The sequence below is a fragment of the Puma concolor genome, chromosome A3 (assembly GCF_028749965.1).
Source record: "Puma concolor isolate L17-30 chromosome A3, mPumCon1.1.hap2, whole genome shotgun sequence".
NCBI lineage: Eukaryota > Metazoa > Chordata > Mammalia > Carnivora > Felidae > Puma > Puma concolor.
The window spans coordinates 21,215,137-21,231,473 of record NC_141669.1 but is presented as its reverse complement, the minus strand read 5'-3'; the positions used below and the strand labels follow the sequence as shown (position 1 = coordinate 21,231,473).

Sequence of the window (16,337 nt, the reverse complement as noted above, 5' to 3'; positions counted from 1 at the left end):
AGATTTCCCAGATCCCTGGAGACATGACTGAACCTAGCTTATTGACACATTGCTGGCTGTGACCTAGGAGCCGCACCCCCCCCCCAAGCCGTCTCCGCTTCACTGAGCTCTTGGTTCAGACCCCAGAACCTGAGCAGACCATTCTCACTGGGGCATGTGGGTTCCAGGTGGCCCCACAGGGACCTAGATGCCCATGTGACTTAGTCACAGGCTGTAGCACTTCCTCTGTAAATTTGGCGACTCCTGTCCCCTCTTCCCTCCCATCCCGGCTGTGCTGGGCCTTGCCAACTCCTCTTGGAGGAAATTTGCATCATGCAGCAGCCTGAGGACTCAGGAGGACTGATCCACTGAGCCATGATCTACTCGGCTGTCCCCCTGCTACTCCTGGCTGTGACTCTCCCTCTGGTGGGGTCACCAGCTGCTCAAGTATCCCAACCTGTGAGTAAAACTGGGGGGAGGACCCAGGTAAGACGCAGCAAGCTGTGGATGAAGGGACAGGTGGAGGGGCAAGGGCCAGGGGGAGAAGTCATGTAAAAAAGAAAGGCCAGGGGCGCCTGGGTGGCGCAGTCGGTTAAGCGTCCGACTTCAGCCAGGTCACGATCTCGCGGTCCGGGAGTTCGAGCCCCGCGTCAGGCTCTGGGCTGATGGCTCAGAGCCTGGAGCCTGTTTCCGATTCTGTGTCTCCCTCTCTCTCTGTCCCTCCCCCGTTCATGCTCTGTCTCTCTCTGTCCCAAAAATAAATAAACGTTGAAAAAGAAAGGCCAGTTTGTTGGAAAATCTCCGAGAGGTCAGTCTCATTTTCCAGGTTGTGGGATAGCTTTTATTTCTTTGAGTCACTGTGAACTCCAGTGATGCCAGAAGGCTCTCCCAGTCAAGCTTGCCCTTTAAAAATTAAAAGAAAAGGGGCGCCCGGGTGGCTCAGTCGGTTGAGCGTCCGACTTTGGCTCAGGTCATGATCACCCAGTCTGTGGGTTTGAGCTCCGCATCGGGCTCTGTGCTGACAGCTCGGAGCCTGGAGCCTGCTTCGGATCGTGTCTCCCTCTCTCTGTCCTTCCTCTGCTCACACTGTCTCACTTTCAAAATAAATTAAAAATAAAAAATGAAAAGAAAAGAAAAATTTTCCAGATTTGGGAACCACCGGCATAGAGGACAGGAGAGAATCTGAAGAAAGACAGCAGAGTTGGAATTAGCACTTTTTGATCTGTTTTCTCCCAGGTAGCGTCTATATCTATATTTGTATCTCTCTGCACCTGTATTTGTATCCGTATCTGTATCTGTATCCGTACTCGTATCTATATCTGTATCTGTCTCTGGATAGATACCCACATTCACGTACAACTTTGGGAGAGGGAGGAGTTGGTGAGGAAATAATTTACAGGAACAAGAGACCGAGGGAAGATGCTGCCTTATGCCCACCCTCGGTCGCAGTTCCTTTGGAGGGAATAGAAGTCCCCAAGCCTCTGAGCCCCAGCCAGCTCTGCCCAGCCCTCCCCACCGGTGTTCCAGACACAGCGTTTCAATTAGCCTAGAGGCCCAGGGACAGGTAAATTCGGGAAGGAATTAAGCAAAGCATGTTGACTCTCCAGGGTGTGCCTGGTTCCTGAGTTCAGGTGGCATTTGCAGGGCCTGGCGGGGTCCTTGGGGCTGTATCCCTGCCGCCTCCTCCCAGAAGCCTGCTTTCCCTTCCTGATGTGCCTGCTGGATTACAGGCAAAAAGAAGGGCTTCAAGGGGCATCCGAGTTCAGTCGGTTGAGCGTCTGACTTCGGCTCAGGTCCTGATTTCACAGTTCAGTTCACGAGTTCGAGCCCCACATTGGGGCTCACTGCTGTCAGCACGGAGGCCAATTTAGATTCTCTGTCCTCCCACCCTCTCTCGGCCCCTCCCCCATTCTCTCTTTCTCTCTCTCAAACGTAAACATTAAAAAAAAAGAGAAGAGCTTCAAAGAGGTAGAGTCATGTCAAATGACTCAGGCTAGTCCCCAAGTTGCTTGGGGAAGAAGGTGTCCCTGGAAGAAATGTGGGGTCAGCCCCCTCTCAGAGGTCTCTCCTCGTGCTCTGTTCCAGGGACAGAGTCAGGCTGGAGGGGAATCGGGGCAGCAACTGAACCAAAAGAGTGGAGCAGGTGGTGAGTGGATGGAGTGGAGAGGAGGAGGAAGGGGTGAGGGGAGGGAGGGGAAGCGGGGGGAGCAGAGGGAGCGGGGAATGAGGCTGAAGAGGGCACACGTGTGGAGGTACCGATCCACGGCTGGTCATGGTGGCCACACAGGTCCAGATTCCAATTCTCTGGCTGAGAGGCCTTGAGAAAATCCTCCATCTTGGAGAGGCTCGTCTGTGAGCTGAGGGTTTGGGGGGAAGGGTGGCGTGGAGCTGCGTGTGACCGCACCCCAGCTAGCGAGGGCTATGGCCCTCTTGAGGCTCGTCAGCTCCTAGCTGGCCTATGGGAGGTGGGGCCTGCCCTGGGTCCTGGCAGTCACCAGCCAGGTGTGGGAGGCAGAAGGGGACCCTGGCCTTGCTGTCTCTCCTCTGTAGAATCAGTCTTGGTCTCAGTCTATGTACAGCTGGACTTTTCAAATCAGACCTGGCCATTGACACTCTCCAGGACCCTGACTCCCCCCTTTGCCTCGGCCTCCTCTCCCCCAGCAACTCTCGCTGGCCTCGGCCTCACCACAGGTAGGGGGGATTCTACGGAGCCCTGCCTCTCAATGGCCCTTACACTGCTTGTGGGGGAAGGAGGCTCAGACGGAAAGGAACCTGGGCTTCCCAGGCCTGCGGCCAGCTTGCCTGAACGGCTGCCCCTTCCCATTTCCTGGAGGGTCTGCATGGCCCAGCTCCTTTCCCATCTCCCCCCCCAGACAGACCCTTTCCTTCCTGTTCTATGCCCCCCTCTTCGAAACTCTGCCCAAGAGGCAGCCGGTGGTGGGCTGGCACTTCTCCGCCCCCAACCCTTGAGGACTTTGCCCAGCAGGACCTCTGCCGCTTTGAACCCTGGCCTGAGGAGGCAGTCCCGGATGGCTGAGGCTCTTGTGACTTCGGGATTGTTCCAGGCACCCAGCCCTAGAGCCTCTCGGGCATCGGGTCCTGACTACCTGGCTGTCTCACACAGGCTGCCCACTTCTCGTCCCCTCCTTCTGCCCCAGAGTGTAATGTCCATCACGATGGCCGCACCTACTGTGCCTGCCTCCCTGGGTACCAGTGGAACGCCAGCGTCTGCTCCCGTCGCCGTCCCTGCGGGAGTCCCCGCAGCCGCGGGCCCTGTGGCTGTCTGGTCTTCAGCCCTCCTGAAGCCGGGTACTGCCAGCTGCTGCCACCTGGTGAGGAGGTTTGGGAACTTGGAAACCAGTGGGCCCAAGTGAAAGAAAGCCCGTGTTTTCTCCTCTCTGACCCTTGTGTTTCTGCCAGCCGGCCCAAGCCCAGTGGCTCCCGGTGGTGGGAGAAATGCCAGTCATCCTAGCAGATCACAGCCCTCAGCCTGGGGCCCGAGTAGGGAGACGAATGAACAGAGCTCCTGAGACATACGGACACGGAGAGAAAGTGCTAGAGTGACTGCTGTTGACCCCGGAAGGCCAGGAAGGGGCTCCGGCGGCCCCAGGTTACCTAGGGGAGTGGCAATCACCGGCCAAAAGGCTTCCCCGTTGGTTCCCAATGACAGATAGGTCTGGACTGCAGCAGCCAGGGACAAAACAAAACAGTATTGGGGACGTGGGGAGGAAGCGAGGAGGAATGGGCTTCGGACGATGGGGAAGGAGTGAGAACTTAGCCATGTGGAGGGCCACAATTCATGCTCTAAGCGGCCCCTGCCTCCTGCCTCCCCACAGTCCCCGGAACACTGAGCCTGAACTCCCAGGTGCAGATGCCTGGCAACACGCTGAACCTGACCCTCGTCACGAGCCATGAGACCACCAACCTAAACTGGTTCCTGCGGCCTGCGGGGAGCCCCAGACCCATCCTCCTGCAGCCGGGGACACAGGCGTCCCTGACCTCCAGCCCGGGCCAGGCTGTCCTCAGCATCCTCAACATCTCGCATAAATGGGCAGGTAGCCAGCCTGCCCTTCCTCTCATCTCTCTTCTCCGTCCTCCTCTTCTCTCTGTCCTTCCTCCCGCACCTTGCCTTCCCCCTCCTCCCTCTCCTCTCCTTCCTGCTCTTCTTCTCTCCCCTTCTTTTCCCTTTTCATCTTCCCATTTACCCATTCTGGGGAAACAAAGGCCCGGAGGTGAACAATCGAGAGAATGGGCTTCCATTTCAGCAGAGAACAGACGCCTGTTTTTCTTCAAGATGTTGCAGTGGCAGCGAGCAGTGCTGGAAAGGCATCTCCTGGTGGGGAAGAGGTTCACCTTAGGATTCGAGGTTCCAGGCTATTGAAAACAAAAGTTAGGAGCCTCTTCTCCAGTCCTTTTCCTCCTGGAAACCCCTTCCAAGGCAGGGATCTCTCTCTCTCTCTTTTTCTTAAATTTTTAATATTTATTTTTGAGAGCGAGAGAGCCCGCGTGCACGGGGGAGGGGCAGAGAGACAGGGAGACACAGAATCCGAAGCAGGCTTCAGGCTCTGAGCTGTCGGCACGGAGCCCGAAGTGGGGCTCGAACCCACGAGCTGTGAGATCATGACCTGAGCCAAAGTCAGATGTGCAACCGACTGAGCCACCCAGGCAGGGATCTTTCTTGCTGGGCTTAAGCAGAGGCCAGACCTGGCAGGAGAGCTTCTGCGGCGCAGGGGTGGGGCCGGAGGAGCCGGGAGGTACAGCAGGTGTGTATCTGCAGGTGAGTACACGTGCCGCTTCGAAGCTCAGGGATTCAGGTGGGAGCTGTACCAGGTGGTGAAGGTGCCCCTGCAGGCGACAGACGTGGCCCGGCTTCCAGACCAGCTCTCCATCTCCTGCGCCACCAGCCCCGGTTTCCAGCTGAGCTGCTGCCTCCCCAGCACACACCTGGTCTACACGGCTTCCTGGAGCCCCGCAGAGGGCAACAAAGGTACGAGGAGCGCTGTGTCTGGCTCAGGGGACAAGGGGCAGCTGTGTCCTCCAAGCAGCTGGCTGTTCAACTCCCAGGAAGCAGAGAGGCTGCAGTTCAACGTGGGGCTCCGGGTCCAAGTTCATTCAATACCGTGGTTACCCCGTGAGCGATCCTAACCCTCCTGATACAGCAGTAACCGCATGAGTGTAGATAACTGCTCACAAAATGTTTTCCCACGACCTTAATGAACTCTGGCCACACACTCTGTGAAGTTCATTTGATGATAGTCCCCATTTTGCAAGCTGGCTTCGAGTCCTGGGGCTGGTTAGAGACCCCCAGGTGCCCTTCACCAAGATCCAAGCTCCGCCTCTGCAGTTTGATGCTCGCACACAACTCCACTCTGCCCCACGGCATCATCTGCTTCCGAAGTTGCTAGAGACTGAAAGGGCATCTCTGGGCCGGCCAGGTTCTGGGTCTGCTCCAGGCCCAGTAACCGCTCCCCTCTCTCTTGTGTCACCTTCAGCCTCCTTAGTCAACATGCCAGGCTCCTGGTGCCTCGTGCTGACCGTTCAGCGCTGCCCTGCCGCTGACACCACGTATACTTGTGAGCTGCAGAGCCCAGGACTGACCCCTCTCAGGGTCCCCATCTCTGTCACCATCATCCAGGGTACGTGGGGCTCGGGGTCCAGCTGGTTGGGTCCAGCTCTCACCTGCTCGCCCTGGGAGCTCCTCGACGTTTCCCCCACACTGGGCCACACGGCCAGTCTCCAGACCCCGAACGCGGGGGAGGCTGGGGCTAGACCACGGTTGCTGAGCCTCCTTGATATCATTCTTCAGATGGAGATGCCACCTGCCCTGAGGACTCCTCAGCTGTTGCCTGGAATGTCACCAAGGCTGGCCACGTGGCACAGGCCCCGTGTCCAGTGAACAGGACAGGTGTGGTGAAGCGGACCTGCGGGCCTGATGGCAGTTGGGAGCCCATCCACGGTGGCTGCACGGACACAGGGGTCCTGGCCTTGTTTCACAGAGCCTGGGTAAAGCTTCAGGCCCCGCTGCTCCGGGCCTCGCCCTCCATGACCTACCCCTTTCTCGCTTGGGACCTAGCTTTAGAACCCTTTCCCCCTGAGGCCTGGCCTGGAGGCCCCTCACCTTCCCTGAACCGGAGCCTGGCAGAGCCAGGGTGTGAGGGTGGGGGCCACAGATGCCCGGGACTCTCATGGTGGGGAGGGCGCTCTCCTCCAATCCTAATCCCACCAAGTGTCCAGCCCACTAACACGGGTGTGAGTTCCTTCCGTGTGGCTTCCCGCTCCCCCGGGGACTGGAGCAGGGCTGGGGAGGAAAGAGCTGGATGGGGGAGGAGTGGCCCCTCCCTTGTGACGACTCGCCCATCCCCCCCTCCCCCCCCCCCCACTTCCTGCTGTGTCTGGTCTGTCTTAGCTGCTGCGGGCAGGCCAGGGCTGGCCTGCTGTGGAGGCGCCACAGATCCTGGCTGAGCTGTCGGAGCAGGCGATGGTGGTGAGCTCGCCCTCTGACTTATTGGCACTGCTGGGCACCATATCCTTCCTGGCCAAGGTGGTGGTGGATGCCAGAATACAGCTTAACCGCAGCGCCCTGGAGGTGAGATCGCTGAGCCACGGCGGGGGGGCCGCCGGGGCGGTGGGGGCCCGAAGCTCTTTACCTCTGGGCACTTCTGTCCCTCTGGCATCGCCATGGGCTGTCAGAAGGCAGACCTTTCGAGAGAGTCTGAGTGTCTGCTCTCCTGGTCCATCTTACCCCTTGGACATCGGTTTCCAAGGCCATGGAATATGGACAAGGTCTGAGGCTGGGAACATGTGGGAGGTCGGGGAAGGCAGGAAGGGATGTGAAGACATGAGTTCAGAAGCATTTATGTACACGCAGAGATGGGTGGATATGGTGTAAATTCACGCGCCCAAACAGACACACGCACACACACGATACCTACGTGGAGGTCCCCACGCCCTCAGCTTTTGCTGGACTCACCTGAACCAGCTCCCAGCGTGGGCAACGACTGACGACCATTAAGCTGCATCCAAAAGAATAACCAGGGCCAATGACATTGCGCCCTCTTCCTATCCGGGAATGTATGTTACATGTGGGTGGACAGACATGCATTTGGCCTTCCACTTCAGAACATCGTGCCCGCTAACCACTGGGCCCCACTCCTAGCTTTACAGACCTGTTGGGGTCAAGGCATTGGAGAGGGGCCCCCTTCACCCTGGGTGGCCCAAGGGATGGAGGCGAGAGAAAGGTCGTCAGATGGAGGCGCTGGATGCACATCGGGAGACCACGTACTTGAAGCCACCCCGGTGGTTAGCCCAACGGCTGCCCATTCTTCCCATCTAGAAACTCTCCCTTCTCGGGCCTGTCTTCCCCTTCCCCTTTCCCTCCCCTCTTGGGTCTCTTCCGCAAGCCTAGGAAAGGTAGGTCTGGGGCCTCTGGTTCCCAGCGCCCCTAACGCAGCGCCGTGGGTTCTAGCGGCCAGCGCTCATCTCTTTGCTGGGCTCTCTCTGTTGGGTGCCGCAGGCTCTCCTGAAAACCACAGACAAGGTCCTAGACCTGGACACCAGCTCTCTGTGGACCCCAGCCCAGGCCCAGAAGCCCTCGACAGGCTCAGATCTCCTGCTGGCTGTGGAGACCCTGGCACGCAGTCTGTGCCCTCAGGATCACCCCTTCTCCTTCAGCTTGCAAAACGTGCGGCTGCAGACCCAGCTGCTTGGGCCGTTTCCCGCTGACTACAGAGTCTCCTTCCGCACTCAGCCCCCACTGCGGGCCCACATTCCCAGGTGCTCCCTGGCCCCGCTGGGCCGTAACGGCACCAACGTCAGTATTACTAGCCTGGTGCTGCAGAAACTGGACCGCCTTCTGCCCTCAAGCTACGGGCAGGGGCTGGGGGACTCCGTCTATGCCACTCCCGGCCTGGTCCTCGCCATCTCCGTCATGGCAGGTGGGCAGGCCTTCGACCAGGGAGAAGTCATCATGGACTTCGGGGGCACGGGTAGCACTCCACACTGTGTCTTCTGGGACCACAGCCTCTTCCGGGGCAAGGGGGGCTGGTCGGACGAAGGGTGCCAGGCGCAGACAGCTCGTGCCAGCCCCACCACCCGGTGCGTCTGTCGGCACCTCACCGCTTTCTCCGTCCTCACGTCCCCAAACACTGTTCCGGAAAACCTCACCCTGGAGCGGCTGAGTCAGGTGGGCTTGGGGGCCTCCATCGTGGCACTGCTTGTGTGCCTAGGTGTGTACAGGCTGGTTTGGAGAGTGGTGGTACAGAGCAAAGTCGCCTACTTACGCCACACGGCGCTGCTCAACGTGGTGCTCTGCCTTTTGGCCGCAGACGCCTGCTTCCTGGGAGCCCCACTGCTTCCTCCGGGGCCCCGAAGCCCGCTCTGCCTGGCCGCTGCTTTCCTCTGTCATTTCTTCTACCTGGCCACCTTTTTCTGGATGCTGGCTCAGGCCCTGATGCTGGCCCACCAGCTGCTCTTCGTCTTCGATCAGCTGTCCCAGTGCCGAGTACTCTCCCTGATGGTGGTCCTCGGCTACGTGTGCCCGATGGGGTTTGCAGGTGCCGCCCTGGCCCTCTACCTACCCCGAGGGCAATACCTGAGGGAGGGGGCGTGCTGGTTAAGTGGGAAGGGAGGGGCGCTCTACACCTTCGTGGGGCCAGTGCTGGCCATAGTGGGCGTGAACGGGCTGGTACTCGCCATGGCCGTGCGGAAGCTCCTGAGGCCTTCGCCGTCAGAGGGGCCCCGGGCGGAGAGGCGCCAAGCCCTTCTGGCGGTGATCAAAGCCCTGCTCGTTCTCACGCCCATCTTCGGCCTCACCTGGGGGCTGGGCCTGGCCACCCTGCTGGAGGAAGTCTCCACAGTGCCTCACTACATCTTCACGATTCTCAACACCACCCAGGTGGGTGATAAAGCGCCGGCTGTGCTTTTGCCCTTTTAGATGGTCTAGGTCACTGCCAGTGCCTTCTCGAGGAGGGGTCGAGGTGGAGCAGGAGAAGCAGTCTCAGGAATTTTAGGAGACGTAGGTCTGGGCCGCAGTCCCTCCACAGACTCGCTGGAGGACTTTGGACAAACCTCTGGGAGCTCTGGTTTTCTCATCTGCGAAACAGTATCTGGTTTGGGCAGAGACGTCAGGGAATTGTCAGTACCCAAACTAATATTGATATTCCCTTGGTAACCAAAGTGGTCAGAGAAGCACCTGAAATGGATTCTATGCACTGAGTGGTGCTAATGCCCAGAAAACCCTAGATGGGAAGCCTCGGGACACAAATTAGACAGGACGACAGAGGCTGAAGGAAGAGGAGGGGGAGGGAGTCGATTTCGGTTGATTCCTTCCTCCATGACTAACTTATCCCCGTATCCCCCCGTTAAGGGTGTCTTCATCTTACTGTTTGGTTGCCTCATGGACAAGAAGGTGAGTCTGCCCACCTAACCTCTGCCCAACTTGCGGTGCCCAGGCCAGGACTTTGGCTGGCGTAACGAGGGCGTTACCTGTCCTGCAGGTACGAGAGGCTTTACTCAAACGCTTCTGCCGCTCCCAGTCCCCCAACTCCACCATCTCCCTGGTGAGTTATTGGCTTCAAATTCTCAGTTCTCCCACTAAGGGGTCAGACGCAGCCGTTCCACAGCCTTCCCGAGAGGAGACAGGCACAGCTAGAGGCTGAGAGAAGCTTGGGATTGTCTTCTAGAATGAGCACTTTCCAGGCTCGAAGTCCCCAACGATGGAGACAGGAGCTCCGTCAGAGCAGTCGGAGTCAGGTTCCTGGGCTCCTGATTACAACCTGGACTGCTGGGGACTCTCTTAGCCCCTGGTTTCTCCATTTGAAAATCTGCCTCCAGTTACTATATGAAGGGAAATGTAGGATCGGTAAGCATGGGAGTCAGCATAGCTGAGAACCAAGTTCCTTAGGGCTACTGCGGCCCCAGGCAGGTGAGAACGTGAAAATGGGCACAAGCTCATCAAAAGAGAGTCGATAATAATAACAGTCGCCCTGCAATTGGGCCTTCCGGCCCCTTCCTAGGCTACATACGAAACCTACATCCCGGAGCAGAGCAAAGGAAGAAGTGAAGACACCAGGTGAGAAGCAGGCCTTCCTGGGGGCAGCGTGCGTGGCATGGACGGAAGCGGAGGCTAGCAAAGGGCTTCCTGGCCAAGAAGGCTCCTCTTCACGTGATTGACGGTCCCGGCCCACGGGTGGAAAACAGACTTTTCCAGCAGAGGCATTTCTTGATGGGACGGGGAAGGTGGAGACCTCAGAGAGCAGGGAGTTTTACCACCACCAAGCCTTGGTTCAGTCCACTCTGAAAATTCCTTTGTGCGCTGTCAAATTCTTAATCGTCCTGGAAAACCCTTGCCTTGAAGGAATCGCCATTGGTGGGCTTGGTGTCCAGAGGGGTGGGCAGCCTGCAGAGGCGGTGAAAGGTCTGCTTCACCAGCCCAGAGCTTCAGGGCGAGCCCTTTCGCACAGAAGGCAGAGGCTTTGAGTGAAACACACGCAGAGCCCATCTGAGGGAGTTGGGGGAACGAGCCAGAATCCACCAGGATGAGCCATGGCCCGGGGCTCTGAGCCCTTCCCCCATCCGAGAGCCCAGCGCCCCCGCACAGACAGGCTAATGTCTCCACTCGTCACGTTCCCTTCTCTCGCAGGTCACCTGCCCACACCCCTAAACTATCCAAGCAAAAAGAGCATGAAAAACTAGCTAAAGCTACCTGCTGAATAAGCCTGCCTTTGCTGTAAACGTAATCGACAGATATTAAAGTTCAAAATAATTGCAAGTAAAACCGTCTCAACCAGTTTTTGACCAATCGACAGTTCCTGGTACAGATAGATTTGCTAAAAATTGTTTTATTTTTAACTACTCAGTGATTTCTTTTCTGATTATTTCTTCTCCATAGCTATGACGAAAGGATGACTGATGGCAGGAACTCTACTCTTGCAAACATTAAAAGTGAAGGACAGATTTTGGTTCGTTTCTTTTCAAAGTTTAGGAAAAGGTGAAGTTAACAGGTCCCTCTTTCTTTAACTTTTCCAACAATATCAGTATAACTAAGTTTCATCGATGTACGAATGTATACAATCACCGATCTAAGAACCTTTGTAAGAGCGCATTAATGATTTTACAGTAGAGAGGAAGTTGCCACTGACCGCTAAGAATTAAGGCAACAAGATGACAAAAAGGGGCATTTAAAAGTGACAGGCTCAGGTCACCTGGGTGGCTCAGTCGGTTTAGTATCTGACTCTTGATTTGGGCTCAGGTCATGATCTCGCGGTTCATGAGCTCGAGCCCCACATCAGACTCTGAGCTGACAGTGCAAAAAAGCCTGCTTGGGATTCTGTGTCTCCCTCTCTCTCTGCCCCTCCCCTGCTCTTTCTCTCAAAAAGTAAACAAAAGCATAAACTAACAAATCAATCAATCGATCGATAAATGTGACAGGCTCAAGCTAAGACCAGATATGGAGAAGACATTTTTTTTTTTAAAGCCTTGAGAGGATACCAAGACATCTAGTTGAATTAACTCATGGAATCCACAAGATGATGGGAGGGTTCTGAAAAATTTTTCAACCAGAGAAATGGAAAAAAATTCTTATGAATGAGCCTTTGTTAAATTACAAAAGTCATGGCTATTTTTATAAAATGGAATGGGAATGCTTTCTGTTGAAATGAATATGCTCTTGAAAACAGTTTTCTTATAAACATGGATCTGTGTGTTTTCATTGTACAGAAGTCAGCCTAAATAGTTCCCTACATGGATTCAATTGTTTCGTTCAAATAGAAGATACCAACTCAGCAGGGCACTTGTAACCGTTCTATGCCTCGGACTTGTTCCAGCCCCCATGGGAGGCGGGCAGCCACTGAAACAGCGAGGGCTTTGCCTGCTGGTTTCCCTGGCCACAGGGTCCTGTCTCAATTGCCCTTGTACTTCATTAATATTTACAGTCTTAATTTTTTAAATCATAAAATTATTTGTGAAGAGTTCAAATAATACACGTTTGCTTTAAAAGCAGCAGAGACCCCTGAGTGTGCTTCTGTAGAAATATACGTTCTCATATTTCCTTCTCAAATGACGACACGCACTCAATGCATGCTTTGCTGCTAAAAACATACGTTAGGATTGACAAATGAAGTGACATTAAGCCTTCGTTCCCTTGGTTGTCACATAAAGAAAGACTGAAAAGAAAGTTCTGGAGGTAAATATAAGAAAGTAAAGATTTCATTTCTAAATTCCATTTCTGAAAAGACGGCCTAAAGAAATAAGCAGACAAGTGAGCAGATGAATGTACCAAGGATGTGCGTTCCAGTGTGTTTATATCCTCCACAAAGCACACTTGGTAAAACCAATGAGGCTATATCTACCAAAGGAGTGCTATGTGGTCATTTAAAATGACGACGTATAGCTACACCTACTGATACGGGAAAATGTTTAGGCTCTACAGCTAAGTAAGACAAAAGGGTTCCAGAACAGCATTATACCAGCCAATTTTGGTCCATACCAAAATTGTGTCCCTTTGTGTCCAAATATGTGTGCACTGAAAAAGAGAGATATCAAAATATTAACGGTATCTTGCTACTTGATTTTTCACTTTTTTCTTGCTCTGTAAATATTATTTGAATTATTTTTTACAATGAGCATGTGTTTCTATGGTAGAAAAAACGTTATTTTGAAAGAGTTCTTCTGAACATTTTGCATATTTAAAAATAGAAACTTGTCAAGCAAAAACAACAACAACAACAAAAAACAAACCCATAAACAAAATACCCCCTGGAATTTAGATTTGTACAGAAGGGTGGACTACATTAGAGGTTCTCGAGGAAGCTTGGACTTCTGTTTTGGGAATCAATTCTGTCTGATCGCTGACAGTTCCCTAAGCGTGGAGGGGGAAAGGGGCTCCTGGTTGAGTTTAGGGCAGGCAAACATTGGCAACATGTCTAAATGCTTGGTCTCTTTCACAATAATGCATTTCTTTCCAGAGTAGTATTTTTCCTCAGTGTTTTTGTCCTTCATCCCCACACTCTCCCATTTCCTCTCAACCAATGATCCCTCTTCATTGAAAGAGCATAACATACCAGTTCAGAGTCCCAGATAAACCACAGCGGACACAGACAGAGGACCTCTGAGTCATCCATTAAGTCCCAGAAGAAGACTGGAGACTGCTACTGCTTTTCATTCCTTGAGAGAGACTGGAATTGGAGAGACCTGGAGGAAAAAATTTAAAACGTAAATGAGAAAGGGTAGGGGGAGAAGATAGGCTGAGAATTAGGATTCCTCTCTCCGGAAAGATGGATGCAAAGGTGCAAAGAATGTGTCTGGTTTGCTGGTTGCTGTAGCTTCAGCATCTAAAATATGCTTGACATGTAACAGGTACTCAGTTTAAGTATTTATTGAATGAATGAACTATACAGACCACAGCAAGAACAGGGACTTTTGCTCAGAATCAGAGAATCGGTGGGGGGGTGGGGGTGGCGGGTGAGGGAGGGGAGCACAGGGGGGAAGTGCACTTCTGAAGTGTGAATGAAAGATGAGGGCAAGTCAAGGCTCTCCTCCCAAATGGTTATTTGGTGGAACAAAGGGTCTAATTAAAGTTTTATATGAAAAGGGAAGCACTTAAGTTGGGATTTTTAAGAAGAGCATAACGGGGGAGGGGGGCAGGCACCTGGGTGGTTCACTGGGTTGAGCATCTGACTTTGGCTCAGGTCCTGATCGAATGGCTTGTGAGTTCTGGCCCCGCCTACGTCGGGCTGTCTGCTGTCGGGGCAGAGCCCGCTTTGGATCCTGTGTCCCCCACTCTTTGTCTCTCCTCCACTTGTACTCTCTCCCTGTCTCTCAAAAATGAATAAACATGAAAAAAATAGCGTAACCAGTTCGAGGTACCTGAGAACAAACAGCAATGTGTACTTTATTTTTTTTTAAATGTTATTATTTACTTTTGAAGGAGAGAGAGACAGAGCATGAGCAGGGGAGGAGCAGAGAGAGACACAGAATCCAAAGCAGGCTCCAGGCTCTGAGCTGTCAGCACAGAGCCCGATGCAGGGCTCGAACTCACGAACTGTGAGATCATGACCTGAGCCAAAGTCAGACACTTAACCGACTGAGCCACCCAGGTGCCCCAGCAATGTGTACTTTAGATGGAGGCATCTGTAACCATGACAGCCAAGGGTCGTCTTTTGTAGCAGTCACACTACCGAAAATCGCTCAGTTTCTCTTACGCATAGAATGTTTAGAAACAGTGCTCGCTTCGGCAGCACATATACTAAAATCGAAACCATACAGAGAAGATTAGCACGGCCCCTGTGCAAGGAGGACACACAAATTCGTGCAGCGTTCCAGATTTTTAGAAAGACAGATACCATATGTTTTCACTCATATGTGGATCCTGAGAAACTCAACAGAAGACCATGGGGGAGGGGAAGGGCGAAAAAAAGTTACAGAGAGGGAGGGAGGCAAACCATAAGAGACTCTTAAACACTGAGAACAAACTGAGGGTGGGTGGGGGGGTGGGGAGAGGGGAAAGTGGGTGATGGGCACCTGTTGGGATGAGCACTGGGTATTGTATGGGAACCAATCTGACAATAAATAATATTTAATATAAAAAAAAGAATGTTTAGAAATAGCATATAACTTATGTAAAGCTGGGTGAACGTGACCTAACTGCAGACCTAGAACTTCAGAGACACCACGAAAGCCCTCTCCAATCCGATCCCACTGCCTCCCGCCCAGAGGTAACTTCTACTCTGAATGTGATCAACGTAACACTAAGAAAATTTTTTTGTGGTGAAACACGGAAAATTTACCACTTTAACCAAGCATACAGTTGCATAGTGGAAGGTACATTCACAGTGCTGTGCGACCAATCTCCAGAACTCATCTTTCGAAACTGAAACTCTATACCTATTCAGCGACTCCCCATTCCCCCCACTCCAGTCCCTGGTAACCGTCATTCTACTTCCTGTCTCAACGAAGGTGACTATTTTGTATACCTTATATAAGTAGAACCACACAGTGTTTGTCCTTTGGTGACTGGTTTATTTCACTTAAGGTTCATCCATGTTGTAGCACGTGCCAGGACTGCCTCCCTTTTTAAGGCTGCATAGTACTCTACCGTGTGTATACGTATACACACATTCAGTTGTCAATGCACATTCGGGTCGCTTTCCCCTATTGGCTCTTGTGAATAATGCCACTATGAATGTGGGTGCACAAATCCCTGCTTTCAATTCTTTGGGGTACGTACCTAGACATGGAGTTGCTAGATCATATAATAATTCTATTTTTAATCTTTTGAGGAACGATCATACTGTTTTCCATAGCAGCTGGACCATTTTATATTCCCACCAACAGCGTACAAAGGCTCTGGTTTCTCTTACATCCTCACCACCGTGTGCTATTTTCTGTGGGTTTTTAAAAAAAATATTTTTATTTATTTTTGAGAGAGAGAGCAAGTGAGCGAGCGAGCAGGGAAGGGGCACAGAGGGAGACACAGATTCAGAAGCAGGCTCTAGGCTCTGACCTGTCAGCACAGAGTCTGACGCGGGGCTTGAACTCACAAACTACAAGATCATAACCTGAACCGAAGCCAGATGCTCAATAGACTGAGCCACCCAGGTGCCCCTATTTTCTGGTTTTTTGGTAACAGATATCCTGATGGATGTGAGGTGGTATCTCGGTGTAGTTTTGATTAATGATGTTGAACTAGTTGACTAGTGATATTGAACATCTTTTCATGTGCTTATCGGTCATCTGTATATATTTTTTAGAGAAACGCCTATTTAAATCTTTTGCCCATTTTTAAACTGGGTTATTTCTTGGTTGTTGAGTTGTAAGAGTTCTTTGTATGTTCTGGATATTATCATATATGACTTGCAAATATTTTCTCCCATAGGTTGCCCTTTGATGCACAGAAATTTTTTATTTTTTAAATTTTTTAACGTTTATTTAGAGACAGAGAGAGACAGAGCATGAACAGGGGAGGGGCAGAGAGAGAGGGAGACACAGAATCTGAAACAGGCTCCAGGCTCTGAGCTGTCAGCACAGAGCCTGACGCGGGGCTTGAACTCACGGACCATGAGATCATGACCTGAGCCGAAGCCGGATGCCTAACCAACTGAGCCACCCAGGCGCCCCTGATGCACAGAAATTTTTAATTTTGATGAAGTCCAACCTATTTAGTTGTTGTTGTTGCCAGTGTTTTTGGTGTCACGGCCAAGAAAGTACTGCCAAATCTAATGTCATGTAGCTTTTCCTGTTTTCTTCTAAGAAGTTTATCAATTTAGCTCTTATGTTTAGGTGTTTGATCCACTTTGAGTTAATTTTTGTACATGGTGTAAGGTAAGGGTCCAACTTTCATTCTTTTGCAGGTGGCCCATTTT

The 16,337-nt window shown here is 52.7% G+C and overlaps 1 protein-coding gene and 1 non-coding gene across 2 annotated transcripts; both read left to right on the top strand.

Annotated features, from left to right (window-relative positions):
• The first annotated feature begins 354 nt into the window (after window positions 1-354).
• Window positions 355-10,753, top strand: ADGRF3 (adhesion G protein-coupled receptor F3). Its single transcript, XM_086700176.1, has 13 exons — window positions 355-438; window positions 2,065-2,125; window positions 2,482-2,670; window positions 3,138-3,311; window positions 3,816-4,034; window positions 4,757-4,966; window positions 5,472-5,615; window positions 5,786-5,982; window positions 6,386-6,565; window positions 7,493-8,872; window positions 9,344-9,385; window positions 9,474-9,536; window positions 9,993-10,753. The coding sequence occupies exons 1-13, from the start codon at window positions 355-357 to the stop codon at window positions 10,050-10,052; spliced, it is 3,003 nt and encodes a 1,000-aa protein (XP_086556302.1). The 3' UTR covers window positions 10,053-10,753.
• A 3,444-nt stretch (window positions 10,754-14,197) lies between these two features.
• LOC112864413 (U6 spliceosomal RNA) lies at window positions 14,198-14,304 on the top strand. Its single transcript, XR_003223960.1, has one exon. It is a non-coding gene; the product is annotated as a U6 spliceosomal RNA (small nuclear RNA).
• The last annotated feature ends 2,033 nt before the right edge of the window (window positions 14,305-16,337 follow it).